The sequence below is a fragment of the Lynx canadensis genome, chromosome D3 (genome assembly GCF_007474595.2).
Source record: "Lynx canadensis isolate LIC74 chromosome D3, mLynCan4.pri.v2, whole genome shotgun sequence".
In the NCBI taxonomy this organism is placed as follows: domain Eukaryota; kingdom Metazoa; phylum Chordata; class Mammalia; order Carnivora; family Felidae; genus Lynx; species Lynx canadensis.
The window spans coordinates 57,510,909-57,535,042 of record NC_044314.2 but is presented as its reverse complement, the minus strand read 5'-3'; the positions used below and the strand labels follow the sequence as shown (position 1 = coordinate 57,535,042).

General features: G+C 46.6%; 1 protein-coding gene across 1 annotated transcript; it reads right to left on the bottom strand.

Annotated features, from left to right (window-relative positions):
* Positions 1-5,090: 5,090 nt before the first annotated feature.
* Positions 5,091-6,715, bottom strand: LRRC30 (leucine rich repeat containing 30). Its single transcript, XM_030292425.1, has one exon. The coding sequence runs from the start codon at positions 6,636-6,638 to the stop codon at positions 5,733-5,735; it is 906 nt and encodes a 301-aa protein (XP_030148285.1). The 5' UTR covers positions 6,639-6,715; the 3' UTR covers positions 5,091-5,732.
* Between the last annotated feature and the right edge of the window lie 17,419 nt (positions 6,716-24,134).

Here is a 24,134-nt window from a genome sequence, read left to right as displayed (position 1 = left end):
TAGACCCCCTGAATCTGAAGGCATACCAAAGGGACCTGGGATTCTAAATGTTTAACAAGTGCCCAGATGAATCCCATCACAGTGTACCAGCATGGCTTCCTGCCAGGTTCAGAGATCTCTCACCTCTTACTGGCCTCTTTCTGTGGGTAGGCTCCACGATTGGCTTAACAGGCCCACATCACACTGTGTAGGTAAGAGCCTATATCAGCATTTCTCAGCATAGAGTCAGGGACAGAATTATCTACTGAGCTTTAAAAAGAATAAGAAACTCAGGCCCCACTTAAGCCAACTATATCAGAATCTCTAAAATTGAGGTTTTCTTTTTTGAAGTCCCATGGGGGCTTCTGACGAGTAATCCGTGTTGAGGACCACTGCCCACCTGGGTCCTTCCAGAACCCTCAGGAAAGACTTTTGCCCATAATGGAGTCAGGGAGAGGCCTGGGAGTATCTCTGGAACCCATGGCACATGGTGCTGCCATTCTCATGATTTGCTCTCTCTCCTGCCGTGTGGCTGCCCCACATCTTAGATTCGGGTAGAGAAAAATATGCCACAAAGGGGTTACAAAGCAGACCTCTCTGGGATTGTGAGATTCACAAATTTTCTATCAAGAAAAAGCAAAACAAAACACTGGATCAATCACATCACACCTCTGCCCCTCCTATAATCTCACCCACATGCCTTTGCATTCACTTACGCACCTATTAAGGAAACGGTCCTCCCAGGATTTAGCTGTTTATTTAGCTCAGCCTCATCTTCTGAGCCCCTGGACATGGGAGTCCCTGGAGGGTGGGGATCTTGTTCCTTTCTCACGTCCCCAACACCTGCGCAGTCTTAGGACACAGAGATGCTCAGTAAATGCCGTGCAATTGACACGTCCAACTTTCAGTGCAGAGTTTTGCCTATCCCCCTTCAGGACCTCTCCCCGGGTGCGTGCGAAAGAGTGATCGGCGTAACATTCAGGAGACAGGGACACAGGCTTCTCCCAAGTGGCATGTCCCAGCACACTGGCTTCTGGGACACTCCAGAGATCAAAGAACATGGACAATGATACAATGTGCCGTTGGCAGCTCCATCTTGTACGATGGAAGCCAACAGTCTTGTGGTTTTCACAGTGTATGTTTCTCTCCAGAACGTCAGGAAATACTTTGACACTTTGGGGATGGACTCCAGTTCATTTTTTTAATTTTCTGTCTTGTGCTGAAATAAGGAGTGAGTCCAGAAGCCGCAGAAAATAAGCTCTCTCCTTGCAAGTAGATTCCTTTGACACTACTTTAAAAATCTGCATAGCAAGCTTCATGCTAATAGCTTTCAGTGATGTTTGCCTAATGACGCCCAAGCTCTTACAAATTCATTATGAGCCCTCTCTGCTTCCCTTTTATTACTATGCTGTCCTTTTTTTTTTTTTTTTTTAATTAGTAATGCTTTGGATTCAACGCATAACTTGACAGGTAACTTAAAAGGAACACTTGTAAAAGTTCTTTTCTCAACAAGGTCAAGATTGTTCCCATTATTGTTTATAATAAGCTTTCATGTTCTCTGAATTTTATTTTGTTTTCTTAAAATATATGAAGGCGTTGTATTTAGGTGTTCTTGGCTGAATCACAATTACTGGGTACTGCTACTTAGTTGCACATTCCGTGTAGGCTCGGTATGTTGTTTCTCAAGTATATCTTACACAGTACTGAAAATAATTCTTTGGTGATGTAATAAGATAGAGCACACATAGATACTTAAGTAGATACTGATGGAACAATCGAGTAGGACCTTCATGTTAGTTAAATCTAGTAGGTTGAATTTCTGCCTTTTTTAAGTTTTGAGACCATTTTCTGAACTATTGCTCATCATTTGTAACAGAATCTCAGTCCATAGTCTCCCTAGCCCGTTTATATTACTGAAGAGAAACACCCCAGCCCAGCCTCATGCACCTGGTAATCTCAGGATGCTGATACCCGCCTGTGTTTTCCAGTGACCCAGCCCACAGTCCTTTAAATTTCCTCTGTTTTTAATGCATAGCTACCAAAATGCATATTCAGTATGTGCTTTGAGGCATATGAAATGGAATCTTAAAAGGCAATAATCCATTACCGCAAGAAAGGGGTATATGCTGATGTATCCCTGCAAATAATAACAGCATTCCCTCCTTCCCTTTCCAAGGCCAGCCCGACTTCATTGTGAAATACAGGTGCACCGTTCCAAAGTCACTCTATCTTAGGTGACTACAGAAAAGGCAGTCTATTAACTAAAGCCCAAGAATGGAGCACATTTCTTCTATTAACCATTTATTAAGTCAACAAGCTGAGAAATGGCTTCATTTTTCCTTCGAATATGCAGCTGTTTTCTGCATTTAGCAGTATTATTCCTCCAACAGATGTGTCTTTTCAAAGTCGTCTTACTTTCACGTGAACATAGGATTTTTTCTTAATTGTATGCTTGTCGTCTGTACCAGCTTCAAAAGGTGTTTCTGAACACACCAATGAGATTGCACCGTACCGAGAGCCAAGTGACATGAAAACCACAATATCATCGGGAATGCGAGCCGCCAGCGCCCCACATCAAGCACCCAATTAGTGCGTATTCTTTGGCTAAATACACTTTGCAGCCGGTGCAGCCGTCCTCAGTGCTTTGATTGCCGAAGCCTTAGAAATACCTGGGAGTTATTTGAATGTGGCAATATTAGAACTACAAAAGATAAGCAAGAAGTTTTCACAGTCAGTCAGCAAACTGCAGAATTTGACAGCAAAGACACTGAAGGTTGTATGAAATTCCCTCCACGTTAGTGCTTCGAATAACTAAGCGCGTTCACCAGGTTTTTCTGCTCAGCACTCCCCTTTATCAATAAAAAGGAGCATTCACAAAGAATCAATACCTAAAGCATGTTGGGCAACTACTCTGACTTTCATGATTTCCTCATGCTCCCCTCATGCTCCTCCGGAGCGTTAACAAAAAACCAAAAACCCCAAAGCTCCTTGCTACTATGCTTGTGAAAGGTACCAATGACAGCTGGCAACCAAATCGATACCAGGTTTTTCTTATAAGAAGGTGTAATCAGCTCTTGGGTCACCTTCAAAATAGGGTTCCGTTCTTTCCCTGGAGTAGAGTTACTGTGGGATCAAGTGACCGAAAAAGCGAGGAAAGGAAATAAAAGGATGGTTCAGCAGGAAAAGCGTGGAGCCGCTGTCCCGGCCTGCCTCCCTTCCCAATGCAAGGTTGTGCGGATTCAGTGGGAGCCTGTGCAGCCGACAGCAACGGCCGTGATCCTGGCACCTGCGGGTGTTTGTCTGACAGCTGTCTGTGCTCCAGCCAAAGAGCTTCAGTGAGCGATCTGCCCAGCTCTGCCCTGCGGAGGAAGGCTCGCCCCACAATGTCCCACTGAGTCATGAGGTCAAGGAAGAATTCCACTGAAGTCTTTAAATAGCCTTGGCTCGGCAAGCTAACGTGGGCGAGGCTACCGGAGTGCGCCTGTGTGTGCCTGGCAGGGACACTCAGATCTCGGTGCTGCAGGAGGGGGAGTTTAGAGAGGACCTCTTCAGCTGCCTCCCAGTGACACGGGTAAGATCTGTTTGCAGTGGCTCAGCAGAGGAGCTCATGCACAAATGTGCTAATGGAACTACGGTATCTGATGATAACCGTGGGAGCTGGCTTCCCTTTTTATGGATGGGAAAATTGACTTTGGAGTCTATTGGGAAAATCACTTTTCCTATGAATAAATTCTGTGGACTCCCTTTGAGCAGCTCCACACTAAACCTGCCTGAGCTCAGGACCTGAGAGGGTACTACCAGCTGCCCCAGCGCTTTGCCACTCTTTCCCAGGTGGGGGACGGGATTGGGCCGAGATGACTGCAGTGAACGGAGGGTGTGCCTGGCTCATCCCAGTCAGGTCCTCTGGTCACCGTTCTTTGGTTACTGAGGCTTCGGCGCTCAGTCTAGCCTACACCGTCCAGTATGTCAACCTTACTGTGGCCTTTGCTTTCATATTTGTTCAGCAGGGCTCACAATCTGCTGCATGTTGTAGAAACTCACGTGGGTCTGTCTGTTTCACCAGACCCTGAGCTCCTTGGTAGAAAAAGTCCTCTCGAACTCCCAGCCCAGTGTCCAGCCTACAGAAAGTGCTAAGAAACAGAAGCTTAACTGTCGCGTCTGTGTGGCTCAGTCGCTCAAGTGTCCAACTCTTAGTTTTGGCTCAGGTCATGATCTCACGGTTTGGGAGTTCGGGCCCCGCATCAAGCTCTGTGCTGACAGCAAGGAGCCTGCTTGTGATTCTCTGTCTCTCCTTCTCTCTCTGCCCCTCCCCTCCTCGTGCATGCTTTCCCTCTCTGTCTCTGTGTCTCTCAAAATAAATAAATTAATTAAAAGTTTTAAAAAATATGTACAATTTTAACTAAATTAAACTAAGGGTATTAAGAAGTCAGACAAGTCTTGGCAGCAACCCCAAATCCTAAGTCTCGATATTGTGTGCGATGTTCTGTAGACAAATCGGCCCGAAACTTGAGCCATTGGCTCTCCACTGATCGGAAGGGACCATACTTTCTTCACTACCACCTTTTCATTAGAATTTCTTTAACTCTGAATAAACAGTAATGTCTCAGGGGGTTCTGGGGTGCTGTGACAGCAGTAAGATCCAATGACCCTTGGGGCAGGAATTCTGTAATTGTTCATCCTAATGTCTGTCTTTAACTAACAGCTGTGTACTCTTAGAATTGGAAGCAAAACATACTTAATATTTGTACAAGAGCTTTTTGTCCAAAGAGCTTTTATGCGTCGCCAAACTCATTTTTTTAAGTCGCATGTAAAAGCTAAGTGGCCAATATTACCCTCCTATGAATGTGAAGAGGGTAATGACTTGTGTGTGTGACTTTTCCTATGCTTTACCCCCTCCTTGATGCCGTCTGGCCATTCCCCTCCCCCCCCCCCCCAGTCATTAGCTCAGCCCTGAGGGGGCAAATCCAATAAGGGAGGAGAAGAGAAAGTAGAATTGGATAAGTTAACCATCGGCTGGCATCTCTACAAAAGCTCAGGGATACGACAGTGGCTGCCGGGGGACTGGGAAAGAAGGTTAAAACTGTACGTTAAAATTGGTTTTGTATTTATTATCTGAAAGCCATCGCGCTATTCCTGTCACTCACCAGCAGACGTGAACATGAGCAGCTTGATTGTTACTCTACAGTCATTTTAGAGACACATTTCTTATGCTGTTTCCCCCTAGAAGGCGCGGGGAAAGCTGTGCCCGACCCCGTCATTGCCAGGAGAGCGGGGCTCCAGCTGCCTCTTTGGTCCCCCGTAACGCTTGATCAAGGTTGACGCACGAGTGTGCCTTGCTGCTGTTCCCTGGCTGCAGGACGCCAGTTCAAGGGTTGAAACCAAATGGTGTCAACGTCTCATGCCACACTTGGCCCACAGCACATACTTAGCAAATATCTGACTTCTGAATTCCGTTGAATCAGACCTGCCGTCTACTATTCCAAGGACTGAGTGCCACTGCTCCTCGGGAGAATCAGAGTGGTTTCTCCTTGGAGAAAACCAAAGGCCTGTTTCCACTTAGGTTCAGGATGGGATGAACACGCCATCACGGGGCTCCTTAGGCACATGCACAGGGCAAAGCACACACCTCCGTAGAACGGCCGTGCAATGCCTTTCGACCAACGTGAGCAGTAAGAGGAGAAAGCTGAGCCCGGAGAAGTACCCAGCTGACAGGTGTCCGCGCGCTGACGGCCGGCTGGGCCCCCGGGGCCCAGTCAGCTGTGCTTTTTGTCCTTCAGGTAACTGAAGAGCATCTCCAGGCCCCCCTCCACCAGCTCCGGCAGAGGCTTGGATAGCGGGTTGTGCGAGATGTGGAGCCCTTTGTCCATGGGATTCCAGGCAATCCGCCCCAGCCTCCACAGCAGGTAGAGCTCGTCCGGGAGGGTCTGGATGTCATTGTTGTTCAGGTTCAGCAGCTCCAGGCTGGTGAGCAGGCAGAGCGAGCGCGGGAAGGCGTGGATGTTGTTGCTCTCCGCGATGAAGATCTGCAGGCCCACCAGGCACTGGATGCTCTCGGCGATGTTTTCCAGGCGATTGGAGCCCACGTGCAGGAAATCCAGCTCCTTCAGCGCAAACACGCAGAGGGGGATGTGAGCAAAATAGTTGTTGCTGAGGTTCAGCTTCCTCAGCCTGGAGAGGTCGGCGAAGCTGGCGGGGAGCTGGGAGAGGCAGTTGTGCGACAGGCTCAGGACCTCCAGGCTCCTGCAGGCGCTCAGCTCGGCCGGCAGCTCGGTCAGGCAGTTCATGTTCACGAACAGGACCTTCAGGCTCTTGAGGAGGCCGATTTCTCGAGGCAGGCTCCGCAGGCGGTTCCCGCATAAGTTCAGGACCACCAGGCGACTCAGCTTCCCCACCTCGGGCGGGAGAGCCCTGAGCTGGTTGTGAGACAGATTGAGTTTCTGCACCTCAGACAAGCCCCACAGAAAGTCAGGGATGTCTGTCATTCCCTTGGTGACCAGGCTGAAGCTGACGTGGCGCATGCCCCGCTTCAGCAGAGACCGGGGGTCCTTCCCCGAGAGGAGGGTGTCGTCCCACGGGGAGAACTGCTGCCTCCCGCGTGGGAACACCATCCTCCTGGGGCCCTTGTCCTTGCAGCGAGCACTTGACGGCTTGGCCCCCATCTCCTTCCTTTTTGCCCCCTGGCCTCTGATGCCCCAAGGCTGGGATTGTGTCCCCCAGCTGCCAAAAGCCGAGCTGTCGCAGGCAGGGAGCCCACAGAGGGGTCTCAGTGGGGCCTCGCAGATGCCCGAGACGCCCCGCCGTGGCCTGTCCCCGAGGGTGGGTTTAGGTGGCTTCTCTCTGAGCACCCGGGCTGTAATGATATACTTGTCCCTGAGACTGCGGAACTGAACCGCTCGATTCCCTCTGAATGCCACAAGGCAGCTGTCACTGTCATTCGGCCCGAGTTTTATTGGCCTGGTGTGTGCAAAGAGGTCACAGGGAGGCTGCATCTAACTTCTCCCTCACAGCTTTTCTTGGGTATCAAAGCTCAGCCGGCGATAAAGCAGCCCATCCCCAAAAAGAAGCAAAGTGGAAAAATAAAGCAGGCCGTGCAAGTGCCAGACTGTGTGCATGGTCTCGGGAACCCGTCCGGACCCCTTCAGAGTGACAGTGAGCTTCATGAATGCTAGTGGCTGGAGTTATGTTTCCAAGGCAAAGGATCGTTGGATAATATCATGCACGCTCGTTTCAAACTTTGATGAATTGTGCAGTTGTGAAAAAGTAAAGGGAAGAACCTGGGCACCTGCAGTCCTCCGGGCCAAGGGTTTCTGCACAGTGCTTGTCAGAGGTGACTCAGGGAGGAGAGAGTGAAGGGGCCCAGGACCCCCCCATGCTCATTTCAACCAGAGATGCTCTGCAGTCATCTGTTTCACTTTGGGCGTCTGGGTTTAGTAGGGCACACGTTACATGTTTGAACAGCCACTGAGGCTGTCTTAGTGGGGTTAGACAGGGTGCCTATTGTCCTTGAACAGGGTAGAGAGTCTCCCTGGAGCAAGCCAGTCAACTAATGAATCAATGAATCAATGAATCAATCAATATCTCCCTCTCTCTCTCCCCTCTTTCTCTCCCTTCGTCCCTCCCTCAACACTTTCCTGAATTAAAAGTTAACTTATACCTCTGAGTATATAGTTAATTACTGGCATCGTGGGCTGAACTGTGTTCTCTCAAATTTCAAATAGTGAAGTCCTAACCCCACGTACCTCAGATGTGCCTGTATTTGGAGACAGGGCCATGTGAGGACACAAGAAAGAGACAGCCATCTGCAAGCCAAGGACAAAGGCCTCCAAAGCAACCAATCCTGCTGACGTCTTGACCTGAGACTTGTAGCCTCCAGAATGATGAGAAAATAAACTTCTGTTGTCTAAGCCACCCCATCTGTTGTGCTTAGTTACGGCAGCCCTGGCAAATGGTGGAGGAGGAGGCAGACACGTTTGTATACATGAAAAATCCTAAAAATAGGTGGTGATTATGGAGAGAAGCGATATCAAGGGTGAGGACCCAGGTTCTGAGAAAAGGGCTGGCCGTCTGTAGCGAAGGCTGGCTTGGGCCGGAAGCGTGTGGCTTTTGCTGGCAGCCTTCGGCAACAGCAGTTGTGTGTCCTGCAGAGCGATGCTGGTCCCATGACCATGTTCTCAGAGCTGTGACCACTAAGCCAGGAGCTGGAGCTGGGCCCCAGCTGGACACCACCTGGGGAATCTGCGGGTCCATCCACGCAGGGGCCAACGTCTGGGCAGGAGGAACAGCAGGAGATGTGAAACAATGCAACGCCATTTCTCCCTCCACTTGGCACTGACCGAACAAACCCCTGGGATTCTTGGGCAAAGGTGGGTACTTTGGACTTTTTTTGATGGAGTACTTGAAGGTTCTAGCTAAATATTGGGGCAGTGGGAGGAAAGCAATGTGGCTAAATTTGTACCCTAAGTTTTTGGAACATACATATATATGCTTTATATATGTAAATTTTATCTGACAACTGGGTTCTGCTATTTAAAAAAAAAAGTTAGGTATGCATCCTCTTTTCCTCTTTCCTTCCAAAAGCATGAGAAATTATGTTAGAGCCCCCCAAATAGGGGGCAAGAATCAACAGCTTTCTTCTTTGCGGTAATTCTCCCTCTTTCCTCTTAACATGTTCTTTTTCCAGTAAATACTTTTTGAGCATGTATCAATAGCCAACGTTTATCAAACATTCACTATGTGAAAGGCATGAAACTAGGCAGTATACAAGGAGGTTGAATGTTAAAATCATGGCAATTTTACAGGAGAGGACAGGAGGATAGAAAGAGGTCAACTTACTTATGCACAATCAACTCACTTGTCCAAATTCAAGTATCTGGTCAATGGCAGAACCAGAATTCACGCCCAGTTAATCCAACTCCACAGCCCAGGCTGGAACTATCAGAAGACTCTCAGCTTAGCCCTGTAGAAAGATGGAATAACTATGGCCAGGATATGGATTTTTGTTTTCAAATTAGTAGAAAGTAGGGCTGGAGGGAACATGGGTAAAGAGATGACTGCAGAACTACATGCATAGAAATAACTACATAGTTAAGAGTTAACCCTTATCACTCTACCACCAGCACAAGCAGGAAAAGCAAAGTTAAATGTCATTCCAGAAGACTTTGGCATAAGGGATTTAATCCCTTCCAAAAATAGTTCGGTCATTCTCTAGCAAGGTTTGTATATATCAAATGAATGAGCTATGCGAATAGCTGTTTCTTCTAAGTTTTTGAAATGTAGATACTGCCCACTTAGTTAGCTGTGGTTATCCAGTCAGAGAATGGTTCACCTCTAGGATGGTCATTGTCTCTGGGCAGTGTCCTCATCTATGAAATGGACCACTGCGGGGGTGGGACAGGGGGGAAGGATTTCCCAGAGCTCCAACCCACTATATGAGTGGGATTCTCACTGCAAAGCAGACCACCCTAGGGAAGTGAAAGACAATAACCTCTTTTCTGGTGAAAGCATGAAAAATCCAAGGCAGCTTTTATTTTGCTTGCATTAATAATGGTCCCTGGAGAAAAACCAGTAACGGGGCACGCTGTTGGCTTTAGGGCTCCCTATGTAGCCCACATATCCGACTTTGGCCAAAAGAGACATTCCAAGACTCTCCGAATGAATTTCACCTTGGGATAAATCTCAGAATGAAGCTTTCTTTGTCGAACAGATTTTTGAAATTCCAGATCATTGTAAGTCATGTGATCATCTTTAGCACCTAAGAAAGTTACAGAATAATTGAAATGGTTTAGCATGCCCAATGTGTTTACTACATTTTTGTATATTCCTATTGATTCTTCTTCCGACATATGAAAGTCAACGTTTATTATTTCTTTAATTTTTTTATTTAAAAAGTTTTTTTAATGTTTATTTTTGAGAGAGAGACAGAGAGACAGAGCATGATTGAGGGAGGGGCAGAGAGAGAGGGAGACACAGAATCTGAAGCAGGCTCCAAGCTCTGAGCTGTCAGCACAGAGCCCGATGCAGAACTCGAACTCACGAACTTCGAGATCATGACCTGAGCCGAAGTCAGATGCTGAACAGACTGAGCCACCCAGGCGCCCCTATTATTTCTTTAATTTTAAATAAAATAAAATTGAAGTGATAAGAATATAAAATAGCAGGTTATGAAAGCATCCAAAGCTCCCTCTGAATTCACGCTAATGGAATATCTACTGAAAACCATTCTTTTTATCCTCACTGTGGCTCTTAAGCTTATGTCTACACATCATGTCCATTAATTTTGGAAGAAAGTAATGTGTGTGTTTAAATAGTGTATTAAAATAACCATTTTGCTCATTTAAATTTTAAAATAGAAAATGTAAAAAAGTGTGGACAATCCCGGTTAACATCTTGCATATGTAAATGTAGATCTTTTCCCCATGCATATCTACCTCAATCTATTTTCTTTTACCAAAGAGAGAGAGAGAGAGAGAGAGAGAGAGAGAGAGAGAGAGAAATCAGCTGTCTTCATCAGGTATCCTCAGAGGCAGTGCTTGAGGCCAAAGCTATGGGGCTAATGATTCATTGAGGAGTACAACCCAGGCGAGCAAAAGTACAGGAGAGCCTGTGAAGTAGGACAGGGAGGCAGAGCAAATTTGAGCAGTGCTTCCTGAACCCGACACTTCCGCATCCCGCACAGCCTGTTGCCAGGTTTTGCGGACATCCGCGGAGAGGCTGTGTTAAACCGCGGTGTCTCCAAACAGTCCATGGTGAAGCCTCTGCAACATGCACGTAATGGGGAAACCCTACATAGAAAACACAACACCCTAATTCGTGGTTATTAATGGTCTGTGACCCACAGGACAGTGATGGTGGATGGTAAGACCTCAGTATAAATGGCAGCTATTATATACATATACTGCCCCCAACGTGCGCACACACACACACACACACACCCCTCTAGATCCATTTACTGAACATTCTCCCTGTGCTTGACTTTTATTATGCTCTTGTTCATGAATTTCACACTCTTTTCAAGGCCAATCAAACCTGTATCCAAGAAATACCTCTATCTTTCACTCACCTTATATTTCCAGGGTATTTCCCACAGTGTCAGGAGCTGTTTTAGACACTGTTACATAGTCTATCAATATTTAGAAGACTAGAGAGGTGGATATGGTTAACCCCATGTTCAATATGAGACAGCCGTGCTTTGGTGGGGTTAGCTCACACTCCACAAATCTAGTTAGTATCAGTTACCATCAACACCTGGGTTGTCTGATCTACATTCTGTTCTCTTTCTCCCATGCGCATATCCAGCTCGCCCCTGCACAGTTTTCTCCTTAGTCAAGTGGCCTGTTATTATTCTGATTAGAACATGCCCCAACCTTCCAGCCCATAGCGAGCTCAGCAGGAGGCAGCACAGCCCTGCGGTCAATGTCATAAGCCCTGATTGCCGTGGCTGACCTCCTTGGGTTTTAATCCTGAGTTTATTACTGGAAGGCCATGTGACCTTGGGCAGACTACTTAGCTTATCTGTATTTCCCTGTCTCCATATGTGAAGTGGAGACAGTCCTAGTACCTGCAAGGTTGCTATGGGAATTAAATGCCTTGATACACACAAGATGCATAGTACGTGGCTTCACGCATAGCCCGTGAATGGAGGCCTGACGGAGCTTGGGGGAAGATGGCCAATTCCACCACTTTCTCCAGGGGTTCAAGTGTGGGGAGCTTCAGGACAGAGCGAGCCTGGTCCCTTTCATCTCCTGGAGACTTCCCATAACGAAGCTTTTCAGCAACCAGCTCTTCCCAGAGAATAGGCTTTCCTAGAGAGCAAGAAATTCAAGGGGAGGTTCTCAGGCACATCCAAATTGAGCTGCTTTTCTCTGCAAGTAAAGCTTCTGTTGCAAAAGCCTTTGTCTTCAGGTTTCAAGTTCCTTGTCTCCCCTAGAGCCCTGAAACAATTCTGAGGACGCAGTAGGTGCCCAATAAATGCTCACTGAAATGAACAAACATTTGAGGCCTGACAGAAGTTTGATGTGAGGAAAAAAAAAGAATGCACAAGGCACTTAGTTGTCCTGCTTGGTTTTCGTTGCTTCTCTGTGACTATATTTTGACATTTGTCTGCCTAACGGGTCTCTGGGAGGATTTCCCCCACCTTCCGTGTGCATGGGCTGATCCCAGAAGCCCTGATGTCACCTCCATCACAGCACGTGACAAACAAAAATCCGTCAGACAAGCCAGGCCCATTTCATCTTTCAGAGGAGGCCGCCATGCCTGCTCAGGGAAGGTCCTGGTCCTGCCCTCCCGCAAGATGCACGGCATTGAGTGGGGAGGCCCGGCCCTTTGACGTCCTTGTCTAGAAATGGGATAGTCGTGCTTCCTCTTCCCTGGCCTGTTGTGAGGACCGAATGGAGCAAGTGAAATGAGCAGCACAGCACCTGGTGCATTCAAGAGCCCACCGTAACTCATCCTGGGCATCATGGCCAGAATGTTCTAGAAGTCAGTTCCTACCAACCCACTGCTTACAGGCCCTCCAATGACACACCCACGCCCACAGACTCTCTTGTGGGCCAGAGTCACCCACTTGCCCCATCACAGTCTCATGTCCTACCATCCACCCCCAACACACACACTTGACTTGCTGGCAATACTGAGGTAGCAACTGCCCCGCGTACCCTCTGCGTTTCAGGATGCCGTTCCTTTGTTATGCTGCTCCATTATTTCACAGGCTGACACCACTCATGCTTCACACCACGCACAGTGTCACCTCCTCGAGGGAGCTTTCATGGTGTCCCCCCTTAACTCCAAGGCTGCCTGGACATCCTTCGTCCCTTCCTAGAGTGTCCTGAACTGTCCCTTGTCACACACAGTACTCACCACCTCCTATGGCTGCGGTTCTCATGGGGCAGTTTGGCCCCTCAGAGGACACTTGGCCATGTCTGGGGATGGGCTCGGTTGTCAACCCTGGGGTTGGTGGGGGTGCCACTGGCGTCTCGTGGGCAGAGGCCAGGGATGCTGCTGACACCCACAGCAGAGAGTTATTTGGCCCCAAATTTCAATAATTGTGAGCCTGAGAAACCTGCCCCTGTGGGAATCATCAGCTTCTGTGCCAGTCTCCTCACCTGGACCATAACTGTGCTTGTAAATCGTATCCGCCGTTGTTTGCTCCCCTTGAGTGCAGGAGACTGGCCAATGGAGGCCACTGACCTATTCAGTGAATCGTGGCTCCTTCCCCACTAAGGCTTCTCATTTATGAATTGAACCCGCTCTATGTTGAGAGGGTTACTGCCCCTCTCCTACTATGTGGCCCACATGACCAGAAACGCAAATAAAACCTGCCTTGGTTATCAACCGGTGTCCAACTTCTAGTTCTACAGAATTCCATTGCTAACATCATCCATGCAGGAACAGAGAGCTCACAGCAGGGCCACTTCACCCTGCAACCTGAGCATCAACAGCTCCAGCCTGTCACAGGAATCACGCCCTGTGCCACTCTCAGAAAACACGGAGTCTGCCTTCGCTGGCCAGCTGCATTTCATTAAACCATCCCAACAAACGAAAATTGGGTTTTCAAAAAGGCTGTTTGCACAAAGAGATGCATTTTGTTATTGCACACCGTTTCCTCTCAGGAAACCCCTCCCCCGAGCTAACCCCCGTTCTCCTGGCTGAGTCTTCCCAGCGTCTTCCCGTCGTCTGTCCTCCCGGAAGCTGAGTGACAGCGAAGGCTTTTATACTCCTGCTCATTTGTGCCTGATCATCAAAGCACACTTCATGCTTAAACGGCACTGAAGGAAAGAGGAAATAAAAAGCTGTTTTGATTAAAAGTCGAGGGAGTAATCAAACACCAAATCAGCATTCTGCACGTTCAGTTTGTATCAGAAAGCAAGGTCATGAATTTAAGAGCAGTGAGATGCTATATAATACCCTCAGACCAGAGTAGCAGAGCTCATTAAAGATCAAGTCTCCTTTTAAGAAGTTTCAAATTATTGTGGCATTTTAAGATTAATACATTGAAAAATGGCTAAAAAAAATGAGAAGCAGAGAGACTACATTCAGTCAAGTGAACCATTCAGTCCAATCTGAGATACATGCTTCTCCAATAGGAATTTTAAAATATGTGTGATGTGCATTTAACTTATGTGTTTGACAAATTATTCCCTTAAAATCTTATTTAAAAACTCCTCCAACTCAGGGAGCCTGAGTGGTTCGGTCGGTTAAGCGTCCAACTCTTGGTTTCAACTCAGGTTATGATCTCACGGTTCCCTGAGATCAAGCCCTACATCAGGCTTGATCTATTCCAAGCTTGGAATTATCTCTCCCTTTCTTCTACTCCCCTGCTCGTGCATGTGTGTGTGTTCTCTCTCTCTCTCTCTCTCTCTCTCTCTCAAAATAAATAAATAAACATTAAAAAAAAACTACTGGGGTGCCTGGGTGGCAAAGTCAGTTAAGCATCCAACTCTTGATTTCAGTTCAGGTCACAATCTCATGGTTCATGAGCTCAAGCCTCGCACTGGGCTCTATGCTGGTGGTCCAGAGCCTGTTTGGGGCTCTGTCTCTCCTCTCTGCCCCTCCCCCACTTGTGCATTCGCCTTCTTGCTCTCTCTCAAAATAAATGAATAAACATTAAAAAAAAATACCCTCCCCCAACTACCTATTACTGTTCTCACTTCAGATTTTGCTTAAATGGTTAGCAGGAAGGAACCTCCCTCCCTGTCAAGATGATAAGGTAGAATATTAAGGGGAGGAAGCCCTGAGTCTGAGGGAGTCCACATCCAGTTTCAAATCCTTGGTTACAAGTCGGGCTTTGCAGTCCAAGAGCTTAGGATCAATTCCCAGCTCTACCATTTTCTAGTGGTGTGATCTGGGCTGTTGACTTAGGCTCTCTAAACTTCAGTTTCCTCCTCTGGGGGAAGGGGATAATAATAATGTGGCATTGCTTTGAGGATTCAATGGAATAAAGCAGGTAAACTGCTTAGCCGGGGCCGGGCATAGAGTAAAGTAACTGCTGAGCATTCATGATGACAAGTATTATTACTGTTCCACTGGTTTTGTGACTCTAGACAAGTTTGCAGCTTTGCTGAGTCTGTTCTCGGATCAGACATAGAACATAAGCAGTAACGACCCAGGGCTGGAACTCCATTAAGGGACAGCCATCACCGCCAGTGCCATCATGGACATCGTTGTCTTATAGGCACCTTTTAAGTGAGCAGAAGCTGAAAGAAAGGGAGTTAAGATGCCTCTTAGCTTAGAAACGTATACATAAATGATGGCAACTGTATACAAATTACATAAGCACATGGGGCGCATTGAAAGAAAGCAGGAAAGAGTAGAAACTGATTTGTTACAGTGTCAGGCATGTGGATGAAGGTTTTTTTTTCTTTTTCTCTGATTCTACTCATGTTATAACTGGGTAATAATAATACTTTAAAAATCTGTTATTGTATAAAAGCACAACAAATCCCCATATACCTATCAGCCCCTTTCGACAATTAATAATACCTTTTTTAGTCATGAAGGAAAATTCAAGTCAGCACTGTTGCCAATTGTAATAACTTTCATAAATGAATGAGACAGGGGCTCCTGGGTGGCTCAGTCACTTCAGTGTCTGACTCTTGATTTCGGCCCAGGTCATGATCTCACAGTTCGTGGGATGGAGTCCTGCATCAGGCTCTGCACTGACAGCATGGAGCCTGCTTGGGATTCTCTCTCTCCTCTCTCTCTCTCTCTCTCTCTCCCTCTCTCTTCCCCTCCCCTGCTCTCTCAAATAAACAAGTAAATAAGTAAATAAATAAACTTAAAGAAAAAAACTTTAAAAAATTAAAAAAAAAAAAAAAAAAACCATGAACGAGACAGTGAAATTGTCCTGGAATAAGCAGGCGAGGAAAAAGGGTCTGGCTCAACTGAAAACTTCACTCTGGCTGGCTCAAAGTAATCCGGGTCAAGCCCAAGTGTGTTCATGCCACAGCATCCCCTGCATTCATTGGACAAGCATTAATGAAGTGCTTGCTGGGTACCAGGCTGGGTGTGAGGTCCTAGGAACACAAAGAAGGGAAAGCCACTGGGGGAACAGCAAAATCAAAGCCAAGTCCCCTCAGTTCCTATTGAATTCCTACTCTCAGTGTAACACAATATTTCTATGCATGGTTACGAGGGCTGTAGCAGAAATCTGTTTTGCTGGGAAGAGACAGAAGGACGAAGAAGCTCTGTGAGGGATGGGAACGTGCAGAAAGGTTCAGGGGAGGCAGGAGCCTGGTTTGGCCATGGTGGGGCCAGGCGAGAGGAGGCTCCAGCAGGAGAACCTGCCAGCACTTTGGAATAGAGGCGTGGATACAATCAGGTGGGAGGAGCAGCGGCAGGTGGGGCAGAGAGAAGGTAGGGAGACTGAGTATCACAGAAAAGAAATGGGAAGTGCACCCCTGAGTGTCGCTTTTCTCAAAATAAATCACCTTTAAAGAGTTATTTGACTTGAGAGTTAAAGACCTGTCTTGTATAATGATGATTCTGCTCAATGTAAGTTTGAAGAGGACGTCATTGCTCTGGTGTCATACTTAAAAAAAAAATAAATAAATACGTGGCCTTGGCTATCAGTCCCCAAGGGTCGAATGAGCATGCATCTAGGTATTTGCAAGATTTAATGACTTAATATTGTAATAGATTCTAAATATCTCTTTAAAATAATTAAAAAGAATAGGGGTGCCTGGGTGGCTCAACTTCGGCTCAGGTCATGATCTTGCAGTTCATGAGTTTGAGCCCCGGCATCGGGCTCTGTGCTGACAGCTCAGAGCCTGGAGCCCGTTGCAGATTCTGTGTCTCCCTCTCTCTCTGCCCCTCCCCCACTCGTGCTCTTATTTTTCGCTGTCTCAAAAATAAACAAACCATTAAAAAAATATCTCTCTGGGGGCCCCTGGGTGGCTCAGTCAGTTGAGCGTCCAACTTCGGCTCAGGTCATGATCTCACGGTTCGTGAGTTCGAGCCCCGTGACAGGATCTGTGCTGACAGCTCCGAGCCTGGAGCCTGCTTTGGATTCTGTGTCTCCTTCTCTCTCTGCCCCTCCCTCATTTGCATTCTGTCTCTATCTCTCTCCCGAAAATAAACATTAAAATTTTTTAATAAAATAAAATAATTAAAAAGAATAGAAAGAAGTCTTAAATATTGCAAATGCTGTATAATTTTTGCAGTTATACATCACATCTAACTCTAGAGTAAACTCTATGTCTACATTAACACGTTTCCCGTGGTAGCATAGTCTTGTCTCCCGTGCTTGTCCCCTTGCAAGCTCCACTCAGGCACGTAGGCCTTTTTCTCATGCTCACCAGGCTGGCCCCACATCAAGGCCCACATTGCACGGATTGGAGCCTTTGCAAATTCCTGTGCAGCCTGCCACGAGTTCCTGAGGGTGGGGCTTGCTTGGGGTGCTGAGAATTGATGGGATCACCAGCCAGTCCAGATGCTGGAAGAGTAGGCAGGGGGTTCCCCAGCTGCCTGTCTCATTGCCCTGAGAGGCAGTTAGGTGGTTGCAGAGAGACAAGTCCTAAAGGTTTGGTGACGAAAGAATTGGAAACCAGGGGGCTAAGACTCTCCAGGAGCCGAAGAATCGGTCCCCTGGCTCAAGCCTCTTTTATTTTTGCAAATTACCTGATAACAGCGAGCACGTACAACATAGTATTTGGCATCTTGACAGGCCGTGCACCTGCAGTATATTCCATACTGGGTCATGAGTACATCTGGCACCAGACAAAACATTCTTATCCCAGGCCTGGAGCCCGTATGATGTCCTTCTGGAGAGAACGAGCAGTCACGGCAGCCTTCCGTCCTGGGAATGAAACTGCTTTCAGTTTTCTTGCTGCTCTGTCCCTTTCCTTCAGGACATTCTTATGGTGCCTCCAGCTTCTTGTTCTCCAGTGGGTGGTAAGTCCCACAGCCAGTTCAGAACCAACTGAGGGGTGGGGAGGAAACATTTTTTTTAATTTGATTGAGTTTAAACCAAAAATTACTACAAAATCACGGACTTAAATTGCATTTATATGGATGAGTTTGCGTGAGTTTTCAGTTTCTGGGCAGCTATGAGGGCATGAGACAGATTGAAGTTTAGTTACAAGAAAATGAGAAAATTATTATTATTATTATTATTATTATTACAGCTCAGTTTGGCTGAAAATCATGCATACTATACCTAGAGAGCTTTTGAAAATTCCAAAACGAAATTAATGAAAACATTATGGGAAAGAAAGCAAAACATGTTTTGTCTTGTTTTTTTGAAAGGGAAAGAAATCAAACTTTGCCGTGGGTTGTGGCTGTATAAAAGTGTGTGTATTTGGATTCAATTTGTTCTGCTGTTCAGCAAATTGGAGCAGGTTTTTGTTCTGTTTTGCTTCTTGGCTTTTTGGCTTTTGGGTCAGGTTCACATCCCTGTCAACGTATTTGCCCTTCGAGAAGCAAAGAAGAGTAAGTCTAGGATGGTTCCTATGCCTCCCAAATGTCTTTCTGTTTTGTAAGCATTTGAAATCCTCAGATATAGAGCCACATCTTTTTCAGAGGCTTCTGGTTCCATGTGCATGAACCTGTGATCTTAAATTTTTTTTTTTAATGTTTATTTATTTTGGAGACAGAGAGAGACAGAGCATGAACGGGGGAGGGTCAGAGAGAGGGGGAGACACAGAATCCGAAACAGGCTCCAGGCTCTGAGCTGTCAGCACAGAGCCCGACGCGGGGCTCGAACTCACGGACCGCGAGATCATGACCTGAGCCGAAGTCAGCCGCCCAACCGACTGAGCCACCCAGGCGCCCCGAACCTGTGATCTTAGAAGAGCCATATCTCTGTTCTCACCTGAGGCGTTCTCTTACTGGTGAACTCTCAGGTAGAGGTGAGTTGACTGTGAGGCTGGCACAGCTTAGACTTCCCTCCCTTGCCCAGAGTGCCTCAGAGGCACTAGTGATGTGTTCACATTGCGGCTTTTAAAAAATCAACTGTGTAAAAACTCATGAACTGTGAGATCATGACCTGAGCCCAACCCAACAGTCAGACGCTCAACCGACTGAGCCACCCAGGCACCCCAGAGGAGGAGGATTCTAGAGCTGGCAGAACTCTGAGGACCATCCATCTAAACCGAGGAGCTTGGGAATTAGAGACACAAAGTGACTCCCTCAAGGTCAAACAGGTCAGTAGAGGTAAAGCTGAGTCAAAACCTTGGGGCTCCCGCTGCCTCATCTGGTGCATTTTGCACTCAAGTACATGATATCCAGGATCTCACAAGAGCTACTTTGTCCGCATGAGCGGAGAGAGAAGCTTGAAAGGCAGTGTGCAGGGTGAGGGACGAGGTGACCCGGGGCCAACCTGACTGACACTTGTGCTGTTCCAAGCGCATTTCAAGACAAGCGCCCATTTGAAAAGGGAAAAGATTTGAAAAGTGAGTCCACAGAGCCCAGAGTAGGAGGAGGAGGAGGATGTGGGGGAGGGGAAAGGAAGCTGTTGTACGAGATTCAGAACCGGGGCCATAGTTCTCCTCTGCAATCTGGAAGGATTAATTTGCTAAGTAAGGAAAGTGTATTGCTAAGTAGAAAAGCTTCCAGGTAACATCTTGGGAAGGTGGGAAGGGTTTAGCAACAGACCCAGAGAGCGCCACCTCCGTGGGAAGATGCCGGAGCCCCAACAGCAAGGGAAGCTGCACCTTAGATTGTCACGTGAAGGACGTTGTTCACCAGGGCAACAACTTGCATCATTTCTTCACTCAGGTCCCAGACAAATTCCCACATGTCCTGCTATGAAACAACCTTGCTATTAACAGTGACTTGCCATCACTGTGTGAGCCCCTCCTTTCTCGTTTACCCTCCCATCCCCCACTCCTCCTACCCTGCCGCCATGTTTGTCCTCAAAATGTTGAGTGGACTTTTAGTCAGAAGGGGGGGGGAGGGGGGTGGAAATGGGAGGTTCTAGGGATGATAGTGGGGGAATGTTCTTTACATATCATTGGAAACGTTTTCTTTCCAGTCTGGGGAGTCTAGTGTTTTTCTTGCAGTAGCTTGGGAATTACATTTCTGTTTCTTTTATGCTCTTTCCCAAACCCTGATTCTTTTGAAATACATACAAATGCCTGTGTTTTCTTCCTCACCATTGAGAATTACCGACCTATAAATTGATTCCCAATTCAAAAAAAAATTACTTCCCTTCCAAAAAAGCAGAAGAGAAACGGCTTTGCCAATGACAGAATGGTCCTGCTTTGGGGGCCTTGGGTTCTCTCTGCAAATTAGAGAATTTCTGTAAGGACTGGGCGAGCCTCAGCTCAGAGTCTGGCTCGTAGGACATGCCCATAAATGACAGCTGCTCTCATTTTCAGTGTCTGGCTTCTCCCTTCCCATATGAAAACACAGAGGGGGGCTTATCTAAATGAAATCGGGGCAGGTATAATGGACAACAGGAAGCACATCAGGAAAATCAGGCAGTCAGCATCAAAGAAAGTGAATGTGGAATCACTATACTGTACACCTGAAACTAATATAACACTATGTTAACGAACTGGAATACAAATTAAAAACTCGATGAAAGAAAGAAAGAGAATCTGCTTCACCTTGCCTTCCTCTTCCCTTTCCAATCTGTTTCTGTGTATTTACATGAAGTACCAGTATGTGCCTGTCAGTCTCTTATTCAATCCAGCATTACTGCTACATATGAACCCTTTGGCATCTGCTATGGGGGAGGCACCGAGGTATGGACACTGCCCTTGAGCCACAGCCAGGAGGAAGATGGGGTGATGGGGGAGGGCTTTTGCAGCTGGAAGGTTGAATAGACTTTCTGCAGTGTAGTAATTTTTATTAACTAATTACAGGATTCACCATAATCCCAAGAATGACATTTTGCAGGTTTAACAGAGTCAGCAGATCTATCAAGGAGCTAGATTAGCCCCAATTACACAATAAAACTCTTCTGTTTACCGAAAGTCTGTAAGACATTGAGCTCTAGGCATTTTTCCAAAGAGTAGAATAGACAGCAAAAGTGAATAGAATGGAAAATAGATGGACTGAGAGGGGGGAAAAATGGAAAGAATAAAGAAAGTACATGGAGAAAATATGAGGGGCACCTGGGTGACTCAGTCGGTTAAGTGTCCAACTTCAGCTCAGGTCATGATCTCACGGTTCATGGGCTCGAGCCCTACATCCAGCTCTGTGCTGACAGCTAGGAGCCTGGAGCCTGCTTTGGATTCTGTATCTCCCTCTTCTCTCTGCCCCACCCCAGCTCACACTCTGTCTCTCTCCCTCTCTTTCAAAAATAAATAAACATTAAAAGAAAATTAAAAAAAAAAAAAAGAAACTATGAAAAGAACATGGGGTTTAGTGACTGCTGAGGTGAAGAGCTGGGAAGCGTTGGGGAAGGTGATCCTCTTGAACATGATTGTAGGAGAGTGACAGCTCTCAGGATTGAGTTGACGCAGCATCACCTTTTTCTGGAAGGGTATTCAAGGAAGATTTTGTTTTCAGCAACTTCAACAAGTGTCGCTTGAAATGGGCTAGCCATAGTCAGGCCCTTCCATGTAAAGTCCTGCCAGAAAGTTTCACAACTATCTTTTTAGAGCCAAGCAAATTATTTTTAACCAGTAGACACTAAAGACTCCCTAAAGTATGTCATCAACAGGAGTCTGTACTCTTCCACTGTTGATTTGAATCTCATAATTCAAACCAGTTGAAAGGTCTAAACGTCAACAAAGGACATACAACAAAGCTGAAAAATCTATCATGCTAAAGCTGCGGGGAATCCCAGGTCTCTGGTTTACTGCCTCTGAATCTGTAGATAATTGGATAGAGATCTGGCTCCATTGAGGGATGCCCCCAGATCCCTGCCAACGGCAAAGCACAGGCTGAACTTGAATCCCGGTGTCCTGACTCCAGGCTCAACAACAACCTGCTCTCCTACATGGCGCTTTCCTGAAAACACGTTGAAGTACTACCTTTCTTGGGGACGTTATATTTTAAGCCAGAATCAAATCCTCAAAATAACAGGACTGAGACTGTAAATGATTGACTTCCAGACTTTAGTCAGTAGGTAGAATTATTCTGGTCACCAGTGTGGCCTGCCTTGTGCCTCTGAGATCGACCCATGAAGAGAATAGCTGCCTACTCTCCATACAATTAAGATGAGCTCTGAGGGAGGAAGAGGAGAATTTGGGTGGCCTGCAGAACACTGAGTATCAGTGTGGAGCCTGGTGACCTCCCTACTGCACACAGAAGGCGCTGGAGGAAATGTCGACACATTTGGGTACGTCAAATATGGATATTTTCATGACATTGCGCGCTGGATTAAAAAAACTCAACTCGCAGTGGGGAAACTTGGCTTTCAGAAGCAGCTTTTCCATTGATTGCCCAGGGAACTCACCTTCTCGCTCAGCTTCTGAACCTCAAGTAGAGACATATGCCGTCTACATCAGAAGGTTATGGAAATGGTTCAGTGGGATAACAGGTGTGGTCACTCATTATAAACCATACTTGGCCACACAGATTTAAGTTATTATTATTACCATTAATTAATGCACTTTTTCAGAAATTCATCATTCTGATCCTTGCTATATAGCCAGTTAACAAATGCTTAGATGGATTTGACCAGGTTTAGTTTGACCAGGTTAGTATACATTCATTAGTAAAGAGAAATGACTTGGGCACTTGACAAAACTGAATGTTAATCCTGGTTCTACCATTTTTTTGTCCGATAGCACATTAGGCAACTTATTTACTCTTTCTCAGCCTTGGCTTCCCCCTGTGTGAAATGAAGATGGCAAAGCCACCTGTCAAGCCAGTGTGACGGTTAAGGGAGTTAGCACACACACAATGCTTAGTACAAGGCCTGCCGTATGCTTAACTGCCCTCAAAACGTTAACTAAGCTTATCAGCCAAAGAAATTAAGATTTCTCTTCCCCATGGAACTAACAGAATTTGGTCCTGAGGATTAAAAGGCAAAGGAGATGCAGGGCTGAGCTGGTCATGGGGCCAAGCAGACGGGAGTCTTGGATACACTCGTGGTCCATGCACTGGGTTACTCCATGGCATCTAGCATCGGATGCCATTCTGGCCCACGCTGTGAAAGTTGTAGGATCAAAGACCCGCCTGGCTCATCTCTACTGTCCGCTCTAGAATCTTCCCTCTCAACCTCACTTTTCAGCACACAGCAGGGTCTAGTGGACCTCTGTACGGTATAATTGGGGAATTCATAAAATGGAATTAGGAATATAAAGCTGTATTCATATCATTTGATTGGATACATTCTTCAAGTTGGAGATTTATTACCTGGTTAGTTTAAGTGGAAAGACCTCCTTATCTTCTTAGACTGGACATTGTGGCGGTGATGAAGCATTACTCCGTGACTTTCTATAGGTAACTGCAGTCCTAAAGGGAAAAAGATGGAGATACAGACATGGATGTGTCAATCCTTGCTTCTAATATGGATATTTTCATCTGAATATTGGGTACCAGGGCAAGTATGGAATTTCTTGAGACATGTTAACAAGTTGGCACCCTGTAATTTTCTGGGCCAGGCGCATATGGGTGTGCGCTCACCTATGCGTATGATCTTTTCTTCATATAGAAAAGATGCTGGCGCTTTGCTGCAGGGGTGTGGGAGTGATGGGCACAGTGTGCTGTGGCAGCTGGAATGAAATGTGAACGTGCATTTGCAGCTCAGACGCGCTCATCACAAGGCTACTCAGGCCGCCAAACCTCAACTGTGCCCTGAGAATAAAGACAAAAGTCCTTCCCCAGGCTGGACCTTGCATGCCCCTCCTCCTTCTCCCCTGGCTCTCTCCAGGGCACCATCTAGTTCCTCCAGTGACCACACCCTTCCCAACCCCACCCCCACCGGGAAGGTTCTCCTCTCCCTGCCCCTTCTTAGGCTACTCTCCCCAAACCCACAGATCTTCCCTTGAACAGGAATGTTCACATTTTCAGTTGGGTCCCCTCCAGTTCCCCCAATCCCCATCCTAATGTCCCTCCTCTCCCTGCCCCCCTCCCCGCCCCTGCCGACTTTGTAGTCTCATTAAGACCCAAGCAGTCAAGTAAAGGTTGTTATTGTGTTTTAGAAATTACCTGCCATGATCTGTTTTGGTTTGGATCAAAAGTTTTTGTGGTTTGGTTTACCTGACTGCTTTTGGTATTTGTTTTCTATTTTATGTCATTATTTGGTAATATTATTTTTAATA

Bases quoted from the DNA above. Each gene is read 5' to 3' on its own strand.
- LRRC30 (XM_030292425.1), bottom strand. From the start codon at position 6,638: ATGGGGGCCAAGCCGTCAAGTGCTCGCTGCAAGGACAAGGGCCCCAGG.